The sequence below is a fragment of the Branchiostoma lanceolatum genome, chromosome 1 (assembly GCF_035083965.1).
Source record: "Branchiostoma lanceolatum isolate klBraLanc5 chromosome 1, klBraLanc5.hap2, whole genome shotgun sequence".
Taxonomy (NCBI): domain Eukaryota; kingdom Metazoa; phylum Chordata; class Leptocardii; order Amphioxiformes; family Branchiostomatidae; genus Branchiostoma; species Branchiostoma lanceolatum.
Window position 1 is genome coordinate 44,405,810 of NC_089722.1, and position 23,045 is coordinate 44,428,854.

Consider the following 23,045-nt stretch of genomic DNA (forward strand, 5'->3'; position numbering starts at 1 on the left):
TGGGATCCTACAGGAGGGATGGTCTCTAATGTTCGGATCCTACAGGAGGGAAGGTCTCTAATGTTCAGATCCTACAGGAGGGATGGTCTCTAATGTTCGGATCCTGCAGGAGGGATGGTCTCTAATGTTCGGATCCTACCGGAGGGATGGTCTCTAATGTTGGGATCCTACAGGAGGGATGGTCTCTAATGTTCGGATCCTGCAGGAGGGATGGTCTCTAATGTTCGGATCCTACCGGAGGGATGGTCTCTAATGTTGGGATCCTACAGGAGGGATGGTCTCTAATATTCGGATCCTACAGGAGGGATGGTCTCCTGTGGTTAGCTTCCCAACCCCAATCCGCTGCTCATGAGAGCTAATCCGGCAGTAATCCGCTTGTGACGCGGGATGGTCTGAGGCCAGATCATCCTGAATAACGCTGCGTGTCGGTTTCTTCAAAACGTGAAGATTTAAAAAGTGCACGTCATGACGTCAGCATTTGCGAACCGGGTGCAAAACCGAACCGGTTCCGCCAGTCCCCGGATGTAGGACGGTTCTGGACAAAGTCGACGTCTGGGCAAATGCATTTTGCATGAGTGCCAATGCCAAAGGGACAGAAGACACCGCATCAGTTGTCGCCGCAGCCCTGTATCACCCCCTCCACTTTCCTTGAACGGCAAGACCGTCGAGAGAGTTGCATCCTTCAAGCTTCTTGGAATTGTGGCCAGCAATGACCTTACATGGGGACCTCATGTTGAGTACACGTTAGTAAGGCCCAAACGCGTATTGACTACCTGCGCGTAGCCAGGCGTGCTGCCCTACCCACTGATGTACTTGTGCAAATCTACAAGTCCTTCATCCGACCTGTGTTAGCGTATACTATGGGTCCCCTGTTTGGGCCGGTCCCCCACGTTGTCTGTCAGACGAGTTGGAGAGAATACAGAAAATGTGCTAACGGATATGTGGAGTTCCTCATAAGCACTTACCAACCCTTGAGTCCAGGAGAAGGGATGCATCACGCAGGGAACTTGAAAGGATACTTAGAGACCCCTCCCACCCCTGCAATGTCTTCCTCCCACCTAGAGAGAAGCCTGACTACAATCTGAGGAACAGGAAAAGTCAATACAACCTCCCACATAAAGGCCAAAAGGCGCAGAGACTCGTTCATGATGAGGGCTTTGAGGGACCTACAAATCCTGGTTTAAAGCTGCACTATGGGAGCTTATGGGAGTTTGGGAGTTTGGCCCGCTGAGCGTTTAGCGGCCAGTTTGGCCCGCTGAGCGTTTAGCGGCCAGTTTGGCCCGCTGAGCGTTTAGTGGCCAGTTTGGCCCGCTGAGCGTTTAGTGGCCAGTTTGGCCCGCTGAGCGTTTAGCGGTCAGTTTGACGCGCTGAGCGTTTAGCGGCCAGTTTGGCCCGCTGAGCGTTTAGCGGCCAGTTTGGCCCGCTGCCCCCGCGCGACCCCCGCTGCTCCAGACGGTTTATTTCGTTCCGTGCTGATTTCCCCGCGGTCTGCTCGGCCGGACTGGAGAAACAACTTTCCCTTTCCAAGTCCTCAACTGTGCTCGTTTATCTCAGGTCCGAGGTTATCGTCTGCGCTGATGTCAATCATTACCTGAGCGGGTAAGGACTGTAGCCATGGAAACATGGCGCTGGACATGAAGGCTATCGTCTGCGCTGATGTCAATTATTAAGTACCGTTACCATGACAACACCGCGGTAGACTCGCCCCCTCCCACCTGCCAACCGTCTGATGTTGATGCCAATCACCAGCGTCTGAAGATTGTAGCCATGGCAACAGCCCACGCCCCTATTCCATCAAGTTCAACGTCAGATTGACCGCCCCGTGCCGTGACGTCACGCCGGGGTTCTGACGTCAGTGAGATGACGCACACGCCGGACGATAGGCCGCGGTTTTACACGCGTCACGATAACCGATAATCCCGGAGACGCGGACGGGTTGGGTTCCTCCATCGCGGTGCATCCAGGTCAGTTCGGTTCCTAAAAACGCTCTTCCCACCCCACGTCTGCTTGCAGATAACTCCACCGTCACCAGCGGCACAGTCCCGTCATTCACGTCATGGCGTTACGGCGTCATGACGTCACGCACGCCCTCCTGGCCACCCGCGTCCGCGCTGACGTCACGTGAAGCACGCCGGCGGCGTGACTGATCGATTCACATCTGTCGGGAACTACCGTATCCATGACAACATGGCTTCCGTCTCCATGGCGACACTTCGGTCGTCTGACCATGCGTTTGGCGGGAAGGACAGCTGGGCCGAGTGGACACAAAATCTCACCTTCACTTTCAGTTTAGGGCTGAAGTGGCCAGTTTGGCCCGCTGAGCGTTTAGCGGCCAGTTTGGCCCGCTGAGCGTTTAGCGGCCAGTATGGCCCGCTGAGCGTTTAGCAGCCAGTTTGGCCCGCTGAGCGTTTAGCGGCCAGTTTGGCCCGCTGAGCGTTTAGCGGCCAGTTTGGCCCGCTGAGCGTTTAGCGGCCAGTTTGGCCCGCTGAGCGTTTAGCGGCCAGTTTGGCCCGCTGAGCGTTTAGCGGCCAGTTTGGCCCGCTGAGCGTCTAGTGGCCAGTTTGGCCCGCTGAGCGTTTAGCGGCCAGTTTGGCCCGCTGAGCGTTTAGCGGCCAGTTTGGCCCGCTGAGCGTCTAGTGGCCAGTTTGGCCCGCTGAGCGTTTAGCGGCCAGTATGGCCCGCTGAGCGTTTAGCGGCCAGTTTGGCCCGCTGAGCGTTTAGCGGCCAGTTTTGCCCGCTGAGCGTTTAGCGGCCAGTTTGGCCCGCTGAGCGTTTAGCGGCCAGTTTGGCCCGCTGAGCGTTTAGCGGCCAGTTTGGCCCGCTGAGCGTCTAGTGGCCAGTTTGGCCCGCTGAGCGTTTAGCGGCCAGTATGGCCCGCTGAGCGTTTAGCGGCCAGTTTGGCCCGCTGAGCGTTTAGCGGCCAGTTTGGCCCGCTGAGCGTTTAGCGGCCAGTTTGGCCCGCTGAGCGTTTAGCGGCCAGTTTGGCCCGCTGAGCGTTTAGCGGCCAGTTTGGCCCGCTGAGCGTTTAGTGGCCAGTTTGGCCCGCTGAGCGTTTAGCGGCCAGTTTGGCCCGCTGAGCGTTTAGCGGCCAGTTTGGCCCGCTGAGCGTTTAGCGGCCAGTTTGGCCCGCTGAGCGTCTAGCGGCCAGTTTGGCCCGCTGAGCGTTTAGCGGCCAGTTTGGCCCGCTGAGTGTTTAGCAGCCAGTTTGGCCCGCTGAGCGTTTAGTGGCCAGTTTGGCCCGCTGAGCGTTGAGCGGCCAGTATGGCCCGCTGAGCGTTTAGCGGCCAGTTTGGCCCGCTGAGCGTTTAGTGGCCAGTTTGGCCCGCTGAGCGTTTAGCGGCCAGTATGGCCCGCTGAGCGTTTAGCGGCCAGTTTGGCCCGCTGAGCGTTTAGCGGCCAGTTTGGCCCGCTGAGTGTTTAGCGGCCAGTTTGGCCCGCTGAGTGTTTAGCAGCCAGTTTGGCCCGCTGAGCGTTTAGTGGCCAGTTTGGCCCGCTGAGCGTTGAGCGGCCAGTTTGGCCCGCTGAGCGTCTAGTGGCCAGTTTGGCCCGCTGAGCGTTTAGCGGCCAGTTTGGCCCGCTGAGCGTCTAGTGGCCAGTTTGGCCCGCTGAGCGTCTAGTGGCCAGTTTGGCCCGCTGAGCGTTTAGCGGCCAGTTTGGCCCGCTGAGCGTTTAGCGGCCAGTTTGGCCCGCTGAGTGTTTAGCGGCCAGTTTGGCCCGCTGAGTGTTTAGCAGCCAGTTTGGCCCGCTGAGCGTTTAGTGGCCAGTTTTGCCCGCTGAGCGTTTAGCGGCCAGTTTGGCCCGCTGAGCGTTTAGCGGCCAGTTTGGCCCGCTGAGCGTTTAGTGGCCAGTTTGGCCCGCTGAGCGTCTAGTGGCCAGTTTGGCCCGCTGAGCGTTTAGCGGCCAGTTTGGCCAGCTGAGCGTTTAGTGGCCAGTTTGGCCCGCTGAGCGTTTAATGGCCAGTTTGGCCCGCTGAGCGTTTAGCGGCCAGTTTGGCCTGCTGAGCGTTTAGTGGCCAGTTTGGCCCGCTGAGCGTTTAATGGCCAGTTTGGCCCGCTGAGCGTTTAGTGGCCAGTTTGGCCCGCTGAGCGTTGAGTGGCCAGTTTGGCCCGCTGAGCGTTTAGCGGCCAGTTTGGCCCGCTGAGCGTTTAGTGGCCAGTTTGGCCCGCTGTGCGTTTAGCGGCCAGTTTGGCCCGCTGAGCGTTTAGTGGCCAGTTTGGCCCGCTGAGCGTTTAGCGGCCAGTTTGGCCCGCTGAGCGTTTAGTGGCCAGTTTGGCCAGCTGAGCGTTTAGTGGCCAGTTTGGCCCGCTGAGCGTTTAATGGCCAGTTTGGCCCGCTGAGCGTTTAATGGCCAGTTTGGCCTGCTGAGCGTTTAGTGGCCAGTTTGGCCCGCTGAGCGTTGAGTGACCAGTTTGGCCTGCTGAGCGTTAGCGGCCAGTTTGGCCCGCTGAGCGTTGAGTGGCCAGTTTGGCCCGCTGAGCGTTTAGCGGCCAGTTTGGCCCGCTGAGCGTTTAGTGGCCAGTTTGGCCCGCTGAGCGTTTAGTGGCCAGTTTGGCCCGCTGAGCGTTTAGTGACCAGTTTGGCCCGCTGAGCGTTTAGTGGCCAGTTTGGCCCGCTGAGCGTTTAGTGGTCAGTTTGGCCCGCTGAGCGTTTAGTGGCCAGTTTGGCCCGCTGAGCGTTTAGTGGCCAGTTTGGCCAGCTGAGCGTTTAGTGGCCAGTTTGGCCCGCTGAGCGTTTAGCGGCCAGTTTGGCCCGCTGAGCGTTTAGCGGCCAGTTTGGCCCGCTGAGCGTTTAGTGGCCAGTTTGGCCCGCTGCCCCCGCGCGACCCCGCTGCTCCAGACGGTTTATTTAGTTCCGCGCTGATTTCCCCGCGGTCTGCTCGGCCTGACTGGAGAAACAACTTTCCCTTTCCAAGTCCTTAACTGTGCTCGTTTATCTCAGGTCCGAGGTTATCGTCTGCGCTGATGTCAATCATTACCTGAGCGGGTAACGGCTGTAGCCATGGAAACATGGCGCTGGACATGAAGGTCTATCGTCTGCGCTGATGTCAATTATTAAGTACCGTTACCATGACAACACCGCGGTAGACTCGCCCCCTCCCACCTGCCAACCGTCTGATGTTGATGCCAATCACAAGCGTCTGAAGATTGTAGCCATGGCAACAGCCCACGCCCCTATTCCATCAAGTTCAACGTCAGATCGACCGCCCCGTGCCGTCACGTCACGCCGGGGTTCTGACGTCAGTGAGATGACGCACACGCCGGATGACAGGCCGCGGTTTTACACGCCTCACGCGGAGACGCGGACGGGTTGGGTTCCTCCATCGCGGTGAAAAACCGGCCGGACCCACACCTCTGCTTGGAGAGTAGCCGGACCCACACCTCTGCTTGGAGAGTAGCCGGACCCACACCTCTGCTTGGAGGGTAGCCGGACCCACACCTCTGCTTGGAGGGTAGCCGGACCCACTCCTCCGCTTGGAGAGTAGGGAAAACCAGCCGGACCCACACCTCTGCTTGGAGAGTAGCCGGACCCACACCTCTGCTTGGAGAGTAGCCGGACCCACACCTCTGCTTGGAGGGTAGCCGGACCCACACCTCTGCTTGGAGGGTAGCCGGACCCACTCCTCCGCTTGGAGAGTAGGGAAAACCAGCCGGACCCACACCTCTGCTTGGAGAGTAGCCGGACCCACACCTCTGCTTGGAGAGTAGCCGGACCCACACCTCTGCTTGGAGGGTAGCCGGACCCACACCTCTGCTTGGAGGGTAGCCGGACCCACTCCTCCGCTTGGAGAGTAGGGAAAACCAGCCGGACCCACACCTCTGCTTGGAGAGTAGCCGGACCCACACCTCTGCTTGGAGAGTAGCCGGACCCACACCTCTGCTTGGAGGGTAGCCGGACCCACACCTCTGCTTGGAGGGTAGCCGGACCCACTCCTCCGCTTGGAGAGTAGGGAAAACCAGCCGGACCCACTCCTCTGCTTGGAGAGTAGCCGGACCCACACCTCCGCTTGGGGAGGAGCCGGACCCACACCTCTGCTTGGAGAGTAGCCGGACCCACACCTCTGCTTGGAGAGGAGTCGGACCCACACCTCTGCTTGGAGAGTAGCCGGACCCACACCTCTGCTTGGAGAGTATGGGAATTTTGGCTCCTTTGATTTGTGACGCAGTCGCATAGCCAGCTCTTGTGTTCCACCTTTGAAAGTAGGATCACTGGGGTATCATTGTAAACCTTTCCAGCATCAGCTATGCTGCCTAGAGAGTCAGTGTAGTGTACCGCGACATTTGACAATAAATCTTTCCACTCACAATAATACGGTACAATTAACGAATGTATGATGGATCACATTCAAGTTTCCGGACTTTAATTTGTGTATTGAGCGTAGTTTCCACCACTGGTAACATTTCTGACCGGGCACACACGTCACTGGGGTTCAAGCCCCAGGTAGGACACCTCTGGACAAGAGGCGCATTGAGTCATACCAAAGACTTTATAAAAATGGTACATACTTCTGAAACAGTATGGAAGTTAAACACACTCCACTGCCAGTGGACTAGCCCCTGCTACAGTGATTGCACCACAGTGTGGCCCAGGGCTATGAAACGGGGATGGGCACCGCCCTATAGTGTGGTGTGGGAGGATTTTAACTTTAACTAACACCCGTCACACATCTCACACTTTCAATGCGAACTACAGAACTGCCGTACAGCAGGGGCCTGAATCCTTATTTGGGCGGAATATGAGCCATGTCAGCAAGAATCCAATTTCAGCAATCGCCAACACCAGGAGAAAGCGGCGCCGTTTTCACCCGATTCAGAAGTGGAGTCGGTCCCGTGATGAGAGCCAGGCTGCTCTGTAAGATGGTAAACATCTCTGCGCACTCGGCATCGGTACTTCAGAAAAGTGCAAGTGTGTCGCACAGATCCTTTGATCCATTCTACTGCCCGAGCCTCAGTTTGTCCTGGCGGCTTGCCGCGGGAAGAGTGAGCCGTTCCAAAGTGTTTGAGGACAGACGTCACGTGATCAATAAACAACACACTGGAGTATGGTGGTTAACAGGGTATGTAAGGAAAGTAAGGTTGCAACAGTCAGAAAACAGGCCCTGAAACCGGCCCAGAAAACAGGCCCTGAAACCGGCCCAGAAAACAGGCCCTGAAACCTGAAACCGGCGCCTTCTGTTTCTTTCTTTAGTTCGTGAAGCTGGAGACGTTGATGTGGAGTGTTGGAAGGTTCATTCGTTTCCGCGGGCTGAATTCATTCACTCATTCATTCATTCATCCATCCATCCATCCATCCATCCATCCATCCATCCATCCATCCATCCATCCATCCATCCATCCATCCATCCATTCGCCAATTCGTCCATTCGCTCTGGTCCCCGCAGCCGAAGCGCCGCGCGTGTCCGGGAGTGTCGTCATGACGTCACGGGTCGATCCAAGTGCAGCCACGGGAGCCGCATTAAGGGCCGCACCTTGCGGAAGGTAAACTTTCTCAAGTGTCTCGAGCCTCGCCAACTTTCACTAGTCCGTTCCCCACCTGTCAGGCGGCAGCTTTGATCCCAGGTTGTTTTCTGATACCGGATGTCGCCAAGGAAAGAAACGGCGGGTGGGAAACAAGAGTCGGTCTGTCACGGGCCTGATAAAACGGCGGGAAAATGATAAATGCCGTTCAAATGTCTGTACCTATTTTATTCACTCTACTTATAAATATGCTTACTAACTACTAGATGCTGGCTCCTAAGGTTTCAATCACATGGATATTTGTCCGTATATGGCACTCTTGTGTGTCTGCAGTGGCTGCCCTTATTTAGCGGTGCAGTGGCGGAGGGCACGCAGGAGTGTTTCGGAGGAAGTTCATGTGAAGTCATCGGTTTCTCCTCCAACTGGACATTCCCGAAATTTTCCGCCAATTATTATGTCTGCCCGAGTTAAAAGCGCGACACACCGACGCTTGGACAGTCCGTTACTAGGCGTGGTCCCAGTCCGTTACTAGGCGTGGTCCCAATCCGTTACTAGGCGTGGGATCCAATAGGGTGGCTCCAAACCGATTGATTGACAGCAGAGCCAGACGACAGTGTCACATCTATCCGTCAGATAATTGTGGGCGATTTGTCAAACCTGTATTCGTGATTTGACCGCTTTCTAACAGATCTACCTGTTGACAGCAGAAATTTAGTCAGGTGATGTTGTAAGGTCAAAGGTCAGTAGGCCGTCCAAACAACTCCCGCCACCCGACCGGCCGAGGCCACACCCGAGCCGGCTGACCCCGATAGCCTGATACCGAGCAAACATCACACAATCCTCGGGCACAATGCCGCCTGTCTCCGCGGACAATGCGGCTGTCTCCCGCTACAATACGCGCTGTTTCCCGCGGGTTCTCAGGTGCAGACGGCTTTGTGAGACGCCACGCGGCGTGCTGACAGACACTTCACTCAGGTCCCAAAATATCCCTCTCCTCGTCAGCGCGACTTTCGGCGCCAGGTTCCCGCCAAAATTAGAGTACGGCAACCAGAAGGTAACGTGATATCCGCGCACGGTCCTGCGTCACGATATTATCGTCCCACAACAACCACCGAGAGGAGAAAGTTCACTCCCGAAAGCTTATAGCACGTACCTGGTGGAGGCATACATGTCACAAGGACAGTACTGGTGTTCAGGCAAACATGTGACGAGGGCAGTACTAGTGTTCAGGCATACATGTGACGAGGACAGTACTGGTAATTCTATAGCTGAATTCAATTCTTTAAAACAAGTAAGACATCAAAGTACAAAAAAGGTTTTATTGATTTTTCTGGTGGCTTCAACTTCAAAAATAGTATCTTTACCCTCTAGCCTACAAAAACGTCCAGATGCACCCATAGTCAAACATACAGGTCAAGTAAGGTCAGTCACAGATGCGTACAGGTAGTTGCGTACCGGTAGTTTGTTATTTGTACAGTTTCTGCTGTTGGCCTTCACGGCAGTGTGGTTCCGCTGTTGGCCGCCACGGCAGTGTGGTTCCGCTGTTGGCCGCCACGGTAGTGTGGTTCCGCTGTTGGCCGCCACGGCAGTGTGCTTCCGCTGTTGGCCGCCACGGCAGTGTGGTTCCGCTGTTGGCCGCCACGGCAGTGTGGTTCCGCCGTTGGCCGCCACGGCAGTGTGGTTCTGCTGTTGGCCGCCACGGCAGTGTGGTTCCGCTGTTGGCCGCCACGGCAGTGTGGTTCCGCTGTTGGCCGCCACGGCAGTGTGGTTCTGCTGTTGGCCGCCACGGCAGTGTGGTTCCGCTGTTGGCCGCCACGGTAGTGTGGTTCCGCTGTTGGCCGCCACGGCAGTGTGCTTCCGCTGTTGGCCGCCACGGCAGTGTGGTTCCGCTGTTGGCCGCCACGGCAGTGTGGTTCCGCCGTTGGCCGCCACGGCAGTGTGGTTCTGCTGTTGGCCGCCACGGCAGTGTGGTTCCGTTGTTGGCCGCCACGGCAGTGTGGTTCCGCTGTTGGCCGCCACGGCAGTGTGGTTCTGCTGTTGGCCGCCACGGCAGTGTGGTTCCGCTGTTGGCCGCCACGGCAGTGTGGTTCCGCTGTTGGCCGTCACGGCAGTGTGGTTCCGCTGTTGGCCTCCACGGCAGTGTGGTTCCGCTGTTGGCCGCCACGGCAGTGTGGTTCCGCTGTTGGCCGCCACGGCAGTGTGGTTCCGCTGTTGGCCGCCACGGCAGTGTGGTTCCGCTGTTGGCCTCCACGGCAGTGTGGTTCCGCTGTTGATAGCCAGAGTCATTTCCTCCATCATGAGTTCGCCGCGTCTCTCTCTTGGTTAATTCGTTCTGCATGTGCGGCTTCTAAGTAATTGCCTAGCTAGCACAATTTCTCTCGCCACAGGAACACTTTCAGACATGGCGTTCCGAAGACGCCAACTCCATCCAACAAACCAAACACCCAAGCAGGACGTTTCCTTCCCTTTTAAGATTTTGTGTGGAGCCCGTAGAAGTCCCCCTCAGTGCTGCTGAGTCTGTACAGCTAAATCCCGCCCTCAGAAACTCCCCTCAGTGCTGTTGAGTCTGTACAGCTAAATCCCGCCCCCAGAAGTCCCCCTCAGTGCTGTAGAGTCTGTACAGAGCCCTCAGAAGTCCCCCTCAGTGCTGCAAAGTCTGTACAGCTTAATCCCGCCCTCAGAAGCCCCCTCAGTGCTGTAGAGTCTGTTCAGAGCCCTCAGAAGTCCCCCTCAGTGCTGTAAAGTCTGTACAGAGCCCTCAGAAGTTCCCCTCAGTGTTGTAGAGTCTGTACAGAGCCCTCAGAAGTCCCCCTCAGTGCTGTAGAGTCTGTACAGAGCCCTCAGAAGTCCCCCTCAGTGTTGTAGAGTCTGTACAGAGCCCTCAGAAGTCCTCATCAGTGCTGTAAAGTCTGTACAGAGCCCTCAGAAGACCCCCTCAGTGCTGTAGAGTCTGTACAGAGCCCTCAGAAGTCCCCCTCAGTGTTGTAGAGTCTGTATAGAGCCCTCAGAAGACCCCCTCAGTGCTGTAGAGTCTGTTCAGAGCCCTCAGAAGCCCCCTCAGTGCTGTAGAGTCTGTACTGAGCCCTCAGAAGTCCCCCTCAGTGCTGTAAAGTATGTACAGAGCCCTCAGAAGTCCTCATCAGTGCTGTAGAGTCTGTACAGATACATTCCACCCAGCGCCACAATCTGCAGAACTCTCATCAGCCCCAGACCGTGCCAAACGGCGGTGTGAGACTCCTCTGTGGTTACTGCGGTGTGAGACCCTGGGAGGGTGCTGCCCAGCTGGATGTGGTGCACCACCAGCTGGGTGTACACCAGGATGATGGACAGTTTCACGGCCAGCGGAGATGTCCACGCACTGACGAGGGAGCGCTCAGCCTCCTCCTCCTCCCCGCTGGACCAGCTCTCCTCCTGCTGCAGAAACACAAGAAACGTGGGGAGTCATGCTCTAAATGTAGACTTCCTCTAGATAGCAGTAATGCACAGTATTGTACAGGCTTTCTCTCAACACCAGTAATGCACAGTAATGTACAGGCTTTCTCTCAACACCAGTAATGTACAGTAATGTACAGGCTTTCTCTCAACACCAGTAATGCACAGTAATGTACAGGCTTTCTCTCAACACCAGTAATGTACAGTAATGTACAGGCTTTCTCTCAACACCAGTAATGTACAGGCTTTCTCTCAACACCAGTAATGCACAGTAATGTACAGGCTTTCTCTCAACACCAGTAATGCACAGTAATGTACAGGCTTTCTCTCAACACCAGTAATGCACAGTAATGTACAGGCTTTCTCTCAACACCAGTAATGCACAGTAATGTACAGGCTTTCTCTCAACACCAGTAATGTACAGTAATGTACAGACTTTCTCTCAACACCAGTAATGCACAGTAATGTACAGACTTTCTCTCAACACCAGTAATGTACAGTAATGTACAGACTTTCTCTCAACACCAGTCTAAGGAGAGTCTGTTCGTTCTGAATTTTCCTCCCAGTAACTCCCGGGAACACCACAGCATCAGGGGAACACCTCAGCATCAGGGTGCATCTTGGAAGCCAGGCTAAGTGGGATTGATGAGGTATGATTGCGCTGTTGGCTGTTCTATCAGGCAGCCCGCGGCAGCCAGAAGTATGGGTGCAGTCAGGATGAATGCAGGGCGTTATCACAGCCCATTACGCCACAGCACAAGTGTATTTGGGTAGAGATGAATTATAGCCTATTATTGGACATGTAAATTATGATTGCTGCAGACAGACGACCCTATTACTCATTAGTGCAGCCATTACTCAACTCTGTTTCTAACGAACTCTGTGAAATATGATACGTTCAGCCGCTCCGTCTCCATCCTGTCAGGCAGCAATAGGACTAATTTTGGGAACAACGGAAAATGTAATAATGTGGCAGCGGAGAATTCATCTCTTCCGAGCAACAGGATTGTGGGACGGAAAGGCATCCTGTCATGTGTGAGTCCTGTAGTGGAAAAGCATGCCTCCTGTCATGGCTACGGTGGGGAGTCCTGTAGTGGAAAAGCATGCCTCCTGTCATGGCTACGGTGGTGAGTCCTGTAGTGGAAAAGCATGCTTCCTGTCATGCCTCCTGTCATGGCTACGGTGGTGAGTCCTGTAGTGGAAAAGCATGCCTCCTGTCATGGCTACAGCGGAGTGTCCTGTAGTGGAAAAGCATGCCTCCTGTCATGGCTACGGCGGGGAGTCCTGTAGTGGAAAAGCATGCCTCCTGTCATGGCTATGGTGGGGAGTCCTGTAGTGGAAAAGCATGCCTCCTGTCATGGCTACAGCGGAGTGTCCTGTAGTGGAAAAGCATGCCTCCTGTCATGGCTACGGCGGGGAGTCCTGTAGTGGAAAAGCATGCCTCCTGTCATGGCTACAGCGGAGTGTCCTGTAGTGGAAAAGCATGCCTCCTGTCATGGCTACGGCGGGGAGTCCTGTAGTGGAAAAGCATGCCTCCTGTCATGGCTACGGTGGTGAGTCCTGTAGTGGAAAAGCATGCCTCCTGTCATGGCTACGGCGGGGAGTCCTGTAGTGGAAAAGCATGCCTCCTGTCATGGCTACGGCGGGGAGTCCTGTAGTGGAAAAGCATGCCTCCTGTCATGGCTACGGTGGGGAGTCCTGTAGTGGAAAAGCATGCCTCCTGTCATGCCTCCTGTCATGGCTACGGTGGGGAGTCCTGTAGTGGAAAAGCATGCCTCCTGTCATGGCTACGGCGGGGAGTCCTGTAGTGGAAAAGCATGCCTCCTGTCATGGCTACGGTGGGGAGTCCTGTAGTGGAAAAGCATGCCTCCTGTCATGGCTACAGCGGAGTGTCCTGTAGTGGAAAAGCATGCCTCCTGTCATGGCTACGGCGGGGAGTCCTGTAGTGGAAAAGCATGCCTCCTGTCATGGCTACGGTGGTGAGTCCTGTAGTGGAAAAGCATGCCTCCTGTCATGGCTACGGCGGGGAGTCCTGTAGTGGAAAAGCATGCCTCCTGTCATGGCTACGGCGGGGAGTCCTGTAGTGGAAAAGCATGCCTCCTGTCATGGCTACGGTGGGGAGTCCTGTAGTGGAAAAGCATGCCTCCTGTCATGCCTCCTGTCATGGCTACGGTGGGGAGTCCTGTAGTGGAAAAGCATGCCTCCTGTCATGGCTACGGCGGGGAGTCCTGTAGTGGAAAAGCATGCCTCCTGTCATGGCTACGGTGGGGAGTCCTGTAGTGGAAAAGCATGCCTCCTGTCATGGCTACGGCGGGGAGTCCTGTAGTGGAAAAGCATGCCTCCTGTCATGGCTACGGTGGGGAGTCCTGTAGTGGAAAAGCATGCCTCCTGTCATGGCTACGGCGGGGAGTCCTGTAGTGGAAAAGCATGCCTCCTGTCATGGCTACGGTGGTGAGTCCTGTAGTGGAAAAGCATGCCTCCTGTCATGGCTACGGTGGGGAGTCCTGTAGTGGAAAAGCATGCCTCCTGTCATGGCTACGGCGGGGAGTCCTGTAGTGGAAAAGCATGCCTCCTGTCATGGCTACGGTGGTGAGTCCTGTAGTGGAAAAGCATGCCTCCTGTCATGGCTACGGTGATGAGTCCTGTAGTGGAAAAGCATGCCTCCTGTCATGGCTACGGTGGGGAGTCCCGTTGTGGAAAAGCGTGCCCCCTGTCACGGCTACTGTGGGGAGTCCTGTAGTGGAAAAGCATGCCTCCTGTCATGGCTACGGTGGTGAGTCCTGTAGTGGAAAAGCATGCCTCCTGTCATGGCTACGGTGGTGAGTCCTGAAGTGGAAAAGCATGCCTCCTGTCATGGCTACGGCGGGGAGTCCTGTAGTGGAAAAGCATGCCTCCTGTCATGGCTACGGTGGGGAGTCCTGTAGTGGAAAAGCATGCCTCCTGTCATGGCTACGGCGGGGAGTCCTGTAGTGGAAAAGCATGCCTCCTGTCATGGCTACGGTGGTGAGTCCTGTAGTGGAAAAGCATGCCTCCTGTCATGGCTACGGTGGGGAGTCCTGTAGTGGAAAAGCATGCCTCCTGTCATGGCTACGGCGGGGAGTCCTGTAGTGGAAAAGCATGCCTCCTGTCATGGCTACGGTGGTGAGTCCTGTAGTGGAAAAGCATGCCTCCTGTCATGGCTACGGTGATGAGTCCTGTAGTGGAAAAGCATACCTCCTGTCATGGCTACGGTGGGGAGTCCCGTTGTGGAAAAGCGTGCCCCCTGTCACGGCTACTGTGGGGAGTCCTGTAGTGGAAAAGCATGCCTCCTGTCATGGCTACGGTGGTGAGTCCTGTAGTGGAAAAGCATGCCTCCTGTCATGGCTACGGTGGTGAGTCCTGAAGTGGAAAAGCATGCCTCCTGTCATGGCTTCGGCGGGGAGTCCTGTAGTGGAAAAGCATGCCTCCTGTCATGGCTACGGCGGAGTGTCCTGTAGTGGAAAAGCATGCCTCCTGTCATGGCTACGGTGGGGAGTCCTGTAGTGGAAAAGCATGCCTCCTGCCATGGCTACGGCGGGGAGTCCTGTAGTGGAAAAGCATGCCTCCTGTCATGGCTACGGCGGAGTGTCCTGTAGTGGAAAAGCATGCCTCCTGTCATGGCTACGGTGGGGAGTCCTGTAGTGGAAAAGCATGCCTCCTGTCATGGCTACGGCGGGGAGTCCTGTAGTGGAAAAGCATGCCTCCTGTCATGGCTACGGCGGGGAGTCCTGTAGTGGAAAAGCATGCCTCCTGTCATGGCTACGGTGGGGAGTCCTGTAGTGGAAAAGCATGCCTCCTGTCATGGCTACGGCGGGGAGTCCTGTAGTGGAAAAGCATGCCTCCTGTCATGGCTACGGTGGTGAGTCCTGTAGTGGAAAAGCATGCTTCCTGTCATGCCTCCTGTCATGGCTACGGCGGGGAGTCCTGTAGTGGAAAAGCATGCCTCCTGTCATGGCTACGGCGGGGAGTCCTGTAGTGGAAAAGCATGCCTCCTGTCATGGCTACGGTGGGGAGTCCTGTAGTGGAAAAGCATGCCTCCTGTCATGGCTACGGCGGGGAGTCCTGTAGTGGAAAAGCATGCCTCCTGTCATGGCTACGGCGGCGAGTCCCGTTGTGGAAAAGCATGCCTCCTGTCATGGCTACGGTGGTGAGTCCTGTAGTGGAAAAGCATGCCTCCTGTCATGGCTACGGCGGGGAGTCCTGTAGTGGAAAAGCATGCCTCCTGTCATGGCTACGGTGGTGAGTCCTGTAGTGGAAAAGCATGCTTCCTGTCATGCCTCCTGTCATGGCTACGGCGGGGAGTCCTGTAGTGGAAAAGCATGCCTCCTGTCATGGCTACGGCGGGGAGTCCTGTAGTGGAAAAGCATGCCTCCTGTCATGGCTACGGTGGGGAGTCCTGTAGTGGAAAAGCATGCTTCCTGTCATGCCTCCTGTCATGGCTACGGCGGGGAGTCCTGTAGTGGAAAAGCATGCCTCCTGTCATGGCTACGGCGGGGAGTCCTGTAGTGGAAAAGCATGCCTCCTGTCATGGCTACGGTGGGGAGTCCTGTAGTGGAAAAGCATGCCTCCTGTCATGGCTACGGCGGGGAGTCCTGTAGTGGAAAAGCATGCCTCCTGTCATGGCTACGGCGGCGAGTCCCGTTGTGGAAAAGCATGCCTCCTGTCATGGCTACGGTGGGGAGTCCTGTAGTGGAAAAGCATGCCTCCTGTCATGGCTACGGCGGGGAGTCCTGTAGTGGAAAAGCATGCCTCCTGTCATGGCTACGGTGGTGAGTCCTGTAGTGGAAAAGCATGCTTCCTGTCATGCCTCCTGTCATGGCTACGGCGGGGAGTCCTGTAGTGGAAAAGCATGCCTCCTGTCATGGCTACGGCGGGGAGTCCTGTAGTGGAAAAGCATGCCTCCTGTCATGGCTACGGTGGGGAGTCCTGTAGTGGAAAAGCATGCCTCCTGTCATGGCTACGGCGGGGAGTCCTGTAGTGGAAAAGCATGCCTCCTGTCATGGCTACGGCGGGGAGTCCTGTAGTGGAAAAGCATGCCTCCTGTCATGGCTACGGCGGGGAGTCCTGTAGTGGAAAAGCATGCCTCCTGTCATGGCTACGGCGGCGAGTCCCGTTGTGGAAAAGCATGCCTCCTGTCATGCCTCCTGTCATGGCTACGGCGGGGAGTCCTGTAGTGGAAAAGCATGCCTCCTGTCATGGCTACGGCGGGGAGTCCTGTAGTGGAAAAGCATGCTTCCTGTCATGCCTCCTGTCATGGCTACGGCGGGGAGTCCTGTAGTGGAAAAGCATGCCTCCTGTCATGGCTACGGTGGGGAGTCCTGTAGTGGAAAAGCATGCTTCCTGTCATGCCTCCTGTCATGGCTACGGCGGGGAGTCCTGTAGTGGAAAAGCATGCCTCCTGTCATGGCTACGGCGGGGAGTCCTGTAGTGGAAAAGCATGCCTCCTGTCATGGCTACGGTGGGGAGTCCTGTAGTGGAAAAGCATGCCTCCTGTCATGGCTACGGCGGAGTGTTCTGTAGTGGAAAAGTATGCCTCCTGTCACGGCTACGGCGGGGAGTCCTGTAGTGAAAAAGCATGCCTCCTGTCATGCCTCCTGTCATGGCTACGGCGGAGTGTCCTGTAGTGGAAAAGCATGCCTCCTGTCATGGCAACGGCGAGGAGTCCAGTAGTGGAAAAGCATGCCTACTGTCATGCCTACGGCGGGGAGTCCTGTAGTGGAAAAGCATGCCTCCTGTCATGGCTATGGCGGGGAGTCCTGTAGTGGAAAAGCATGCTTCCAGTCATGTGCAAGGTGACGAATGACGACCTGTTCTTGGAATTGTTTTGACGGAATGTGGAAGCATCAATACTATGTCTGCTGATGCAGTGACCATGGAAACAGTAGATGAGCAGAGTTGCGGAGCACGGAAACTTATCTGCGTATCTGCCCCTGTGTAACGAGGACAGACAGAACATTTCAAGTTCAAACTTGGTCCAAAAATACCTGCAGACATTTCATCTAACCTGTCCTCTAAAAGCCCCTCGAGTCAATGATACGTTTAGATCTCTCCGTGTGCCAAATATAGCCTGTGAGCTGCGGCACTAATGTCCTGCTAATGACCAGCGTGCCCGAGAGAGTGCTCAGCCCACTCCGCTCACAGATTAAACCTGCTCTAATTGACGTTTTCTCCGGCAGGATCGGGACTTACGACGTCGGCCTTCTCCGTCTGCCACCCTCCATCGGCAGCATCAGGGGAGGCAGATACGCGCGGGGAGAGGCTTCCCCAGCAAATTTCAATTAGATCAACAGTTTGTTTCCATTACAGGCCAACAGAGAGGGTCTGATGGCACGCATGTGATGCTATCGCCAGGGGTGTCATCTGTTGCTCGGCGATCCCTGGTGATTACAGAACGTCGTCGTGACACTCGCTGCCGGGATCTGATCTTCTCTGGGCTGCTGAAGGGGAAATGAGGGGATCAGTCTGGACCCCAAAAAAACTCTGCTGAGCACTCCGTGTAGAGCACAGCTACAGAACTACTGTGTAGAGCACTGGTACAGAACTACTGTGTAGAGCACTGGTACAGAACTACTGTGTAGAGCACTGCCACAGAACTGTGTAGAACACAGCTACAGAACTACTGTGTAGAGCACAGCTACAGAACTACTGTGTAGAGTACTGCTACAGAACTACTGTGTAGAGCACAGCTACAGAACTACTGTGTAGAGTACTGCTACAGAACTACTGTGTAGAGCACTGCTACAGAACTAATGTGTAGAGCACTGCTATAGAACTACTGTGTAGAGCACTGCAATATATACAGAACTACTGTGTAGAGCACTGCTACATAACTGTGTAGAACACTGGTACAGAACTACTGTGTAGAGCACTGCTACATAACTGTGTAGAACACAGCTACAGAACTACTGTGTAGAACACAGCTACAGAACTACTGTGTAGAGCACTGCTACAGAACTAATGTGTAGAGCACTGCTATAGAACTACTGTGTAGAGCACTGCAATATATACAGAACTACTGTGTAGAGCACTGCTACATAACTGTGTAGAACACTGGTACAGAACTACTGTGTAGAACACAGCTACAGAACTACTGTGTAGAGCACTGCCACAGAACTGTGTAGAACACTGGTACAGAACTACTGTGTAGAGCACTGCTACAAAACTGCTCTGTGCTGCAGAACTGCTGTGTAGAACACTGCTAAAGCACTGTGTAAAGAACTGCTACAGAACTACTGTATAGAGTAAGGCTACAGAACTACTGTGTAGAGAAAAAAAATCCTAATATTGACCAACTTGCTTGCGACGTAGGGGTGAGGGCCGAAGACCTAGAACACTTAATGGCGGACAGTAGCGACTGGAGGAAGAGGGTGGACTTGGTCCGGGCAACCTGTCCGACATAATGATGATGATGATGATCTTAAACATGATATTAGGATTTTTCTCTCCCCTTTCTTGAATAATCTTACTTCAAGGCAAATTTTCTACGAAAAGATTACTTAGTAAGAAAAAACTATCAACTCGTGGACAAAATGTTTTTTCTTAAATACAGAAAGTTTTCTTCTTTTTAGAATGTTATCCTGTGTATAATAAGAAACATGAAAAAATAAGAAAATGCATTGTTGGTAGTGTAAGGAAGGTTTCAGAAAGCTACAGGTTTGCAGGGAAGGTTTCAGAAAGCTACAGTGTTGTAGAGAAGGGCTAAGAAGTCTACGGTTTTGTAGGGAAGGGTGCACTGACCTGGTCGGGTTACATTGTGTCTTGCATCACACAACTAGCTCCAAGCTTTGTGTAAAGCTGCTGAATGAAAAGGCTCCTAGTTTACATGAAAACAAGACCCAATGTCACAGTTCAATCCAGCAGCCCTTCAAGAAGGAAAAATACCCCGGCAGAATGAGGCCAATGTTCCAGAGTGTTTGCCCGGTTTGCCTAACTGCTTCACTGTTTCAGTAAGCTTCCACCAGCATTAGCAGTCTTCAAATACAGCATCACTCAGGACAAATCACCTAACTTATCAAAATGACTGCCATAACTACTCTTCCACCAAATAAAGCAATTATGTCAATTTTTAACAAATTGCTTAATTTAATTGCTTATCATGTTGTAATTAAGTTGACAGTTGTTAATGCTGTAATCTCGTTAATGACAGTTGATTATAGGAACAACTAAGACTTCAGGTTCAATGCTGCATCGTGGGACTTAAAGCAGCTCAAATCGATCTTTACTTAATGTTACAGTAGAAGCCACACATTCGTCTTGGCGTCAGGTTGGAGATGTTCAGATAGAGCAGCGTTCGGAGGTGCAGTAAGGGGACAATGACAAAAAGCCAGGGGCAGCAAGAGGACAAGGATATCAAAGCCAGGTGCAGTAAGGACACAAAGTCAGGTGCAGTAAGGACAAAAAGCCAGGGGCAGCAAGGACACAAAGTCAGGTTCAGTAAGGACACAAAGTCAGGTGCAATAAGGACTCAAAGTCAGGTTCAGTAAGGACACAAAGTCAGGGGCAGTAAGGACACAAAGTCAGGGGCAGTAAGGACACAAAGTCAGCTGCAGTAAGGACAAAAAGCCAGGTGCAGTAAGGACACAAAGTCAGGTTCAGTAAGGACACAAAGTCAGGGGCAGCAAGGACACAAAGTCAGGTTCAGTAAGGACACAAAGTCAGGTGCAATAAGGACACAAAGTCAGGTTCAGTAAGGACACAAAGCCAGGTGCAGTAAGGACACAAAGTCAGGGGCAGTAAGGACACAAAGTCAGCTGCAGTAAGGACACAAAGTCAGGTGCAGTAAGGACACAAAGTCAGGTGCAGTAAGGACACAAAGTCAGGTGCAGTAAGGGGAGATCATTGGTGTGAGGCAAGGTCAGTGATGTGAGGCACGGTCACTGATGTGAGGCACGGTCACTGATGTGAGGCAAGGTCACTGATGTGAGGCAAGGTCAGTGATGTGACGCAAGGTCAGTGATGTGAGGCAAGGTCAGTGATGTGAGGCAAGGTCAGTGATGTGCGGTAAGGTCACTGATGTGAGGCAAGGTCAGTAATGTGAGGCAAGGTCACTGATGGTGACTCCACAAATAACAAGAATGGGCTCCGGATAATCTCCCAATCTTTGATAAATACAGTTCTGTGAACTTGACTGATAAGCCATTAAAGCCCTGATGATGATGATGATGATTCGGTCCTGAAGCTGCAGCAAACAGGCGGCTAATGAGTCTTATCAACGTCTATGGATGAAAATCAGGTATTTTGTCAAAATGGATTGAAAAATTACATCTTTGACTTGAAGCCTTTCTGTCTTTCCACACTGATGGTTAAAACTGCGCTTAGGGCTTACGAGAAGCACCAACTATCCAATTTCAGTTTCCACTTTTTTTTGCTTTCTACTTTTCCTGCTTTTTTGCTGTTGGTTATATTTTTGGTCCTGTTTGTTTCTCTGCGGACCACAAAACTAGAAAAGCTGTGGACGGATCCTGATGATATCTGATAGGTGGGTATAGGTCAGAAGAACGATAAGGGGCCACCTAGTGGCTTTCTTAGGTACTGCAGCAGAACTTCAGGTTTTGATATCTCGTGGTTTGGACATGCTGTGGTCATGATTTTGGAGAGGTAGACAGCTCTAGGTGCATAGAGTAAGAGCTTTGGACCCCATGACGGCTTCATTGAAACTGCTGGAGCCAATTTTGCTTCAAACACTGAAAGAGAATAACTAAGGAAGGGGTTGACATGATTTTTGGTATGTAGACACCTTAAGAGATTATGGACATAATCAGATACTAACTATGCAAACCAGGAGCTTATTTGCATAATTAATGCGGAAAGAGTTTAACCCCACTGCATTCCCTGATCAGACTATAAATATGTGACATATGTAGCTGGCAAAGAGAGGCCTGTTGATAGATATCAATAATGCAAATAAAGACCTCTTTTGAATAATCGTTGAGAAAATACCATCATTCCATATTGGTAAGAAAAATTATGGGAGTTTCATACTTGTAGCATTTCGAAGTTAAGTAAAGGCGACATGAATAATGTGAATCAGGGCCTCATTTACACAAATTGTGAGAAAATTCTAAAGTAGCCTTCCTTGCTTGATCAATAAAAATGAGGAAATCATTTTCATAACACCCCGAAGCTACTGAAAGACAATCCTGAAGCTAATTAACCTTCTCCCTGCTGCCTAAAACCAATACAAATGTGATACCAAACTGCTACCTTAACATTCGGGAGGTTAAAGACAACCCGAAGCTCTTCTCCTGTCAGCTTTAGAGCAGAACATCAGCCAGCCCCGGCCTTATTTCCCAGGGTGCCCTTCATATCCCCGGGATTAATGAGCACAATTAACAAGGCCTAATTAAGGATCTGACTTTGCACATCCCGTCAACATGATAATCAGTAGAAGAACCACAACAGGCTACTAAACGTCAGGCACATCTGTGTGTTACAGACCAGAAAAGGGCTGCAGAGGCGAAGCACCCATCTCAGCAGCAATGCAGGAGTCCTGACTCCCCAGATAAGGAAGTAAGGATGCCACAGTACAAGATAAGGAGTAAGGACACCGCAGGACAAGATAAAGAGGTAAGAACCCCACTGAGGAAAATTATGGAGTCCATCAGAAACTACGCCGATGAGCGAAGCAACAAATCTTTAGCCTGAAATGGTCGACCCCCTGATAACACTACAAGACAAAGGCCGGCTTGTCATGACTACGGACTGTTATCAACTCCAGCTTACCTCGGTTGTCATGACTACGGACTGTTATCAACTCCAGCTTACCTCGGTTGTCATGACTACGGACTGTTATCAACTCCAGCTTACCTCGGTTGTCATGACTACAGACTGTTATCAAATCCAGCTTACCTCAGTTGTCATGACTACGGACTGTTATCAACTCCAGCTTACCTCGGTTGTCATGACTACAGACTGTTATCAACTCCAGCTTACCTCAGTTGTCATGACTACAGACTGTTATAAATTCCAGCTTACCTCAGTTGTCATGACTACGGACTGTTATCAACTCCGGCTTACCTCAGTTGTCATGACTACGGACTGTTATCAACTCCGGCTTACCTCAGTTGTCATGACTACAGACTGTTATAAATTCCAGCTTACCTCAGTTGTCATGACTACGGACTGTTATCAACTCCAGCTTACCACGGTTGTCATGACTACGGACTGTTATCAACACCAGCTTACCTCGGTTGTCATGACTACTGACTGTTACTAACCCAAGACACTACAGCAGGTTAGGCATGTTAGAGTGCCTTGGTTGTTATGACTACAGGTTAGAGTGCAGCGGTTGTCATGACTACAGATTAGACAGAGCACCTCGGTGTAGATCATTACTTCTCATTATTTCTTCATAATAAACAGCTTAACCAAAGCCTCTACGCTTCTCGGGGAGATTAGCTGGCAATATAAGGACGTCGTCAGTAAGGCTCTTATGCAACATTGAAGTTAAGAGCAAGGTAAACACTCCTCTGCAGGATAAGTCAAGGTCAAAATGAGCCTTGCCTCAACAGGGCATGGAAGAAAAACCTGAACTTTTCATCATACAACAAGTGAGACACACACATATACAAAACGAGGGGGTAGTCATGTGAATATTCTGTGTATGTTAGATGTGTTAACACCAAAACACATGTGATTGGCTGTTGAGCCTTACCTCCTCACTCCCCCTGGAAAGGGCTGATACCACATGTAGAACAGTAGCAATCCGCAGCACCACCAGCAGGAGGAAGGCCGGTGAGAAGAGTTTCCTGATGAAGTGCAGAGCAGAGTGGACGTGGACTGGGGAAACAGGCAAAATGGAACCAGCTGTTTCAGGGCTTGTGTGAGGAACATGCACCCCGGTTCAGTGTTTGTGTGTGAGGAACATGTACCCCCTGTTTCAGGGTTTGTGTGTGAGGAACATGTACCCCGGTTCAGTGTTTGTGTGAGGAACATGTACCCCGGTTCAGTGTTTGTGTGAGGAACATGCACCCCGGTTCAGTGTTTGTGTGTGAGGAACATGTACCCCGGTTCAGTGTTTGTGTGAGGAACATGTACCCCCTGTTTCAGTGTTTGTGTGAGGAACATGTACCCCCTGTTTCAGGGTTTGTGTGAGGAACATGTACCCCCTGTTTCAGGGTTTGTGTGTGAGGAACATGTACC

General features: G+C 53.0%; 1 protein-coding gene across 1 annotated transcript in view; it reads right to left on the bottom strand.

Moving 5' to 3' along the window:
* Positions 1-10,137: 10,137 nt before the first annotated feature.
* Positions 10,138-23,045, bottom strand: part of LOC136425103 (uncharacterized) — a 33,553-nt gene continuing 20,645 nt past the window's right edge. Inside the window, exons 8-9 of the mRNA XM_066413897.1 lie at positions 22,558-22,682; positions 10,138-10,868 (exon numbers count right to left, since the gene is read on the bottom strand). Coding sequence (XP_066269994.1) covers positions 10,581-10,868; positions 22,558-22,682 — 413 coding nt within the window. The 3' untranslated portion in view covers positions 10,138-10,580. The remainder of the gene's footprint in view (positions 10,869-22,557; positions 22,683-23,045) is intronic.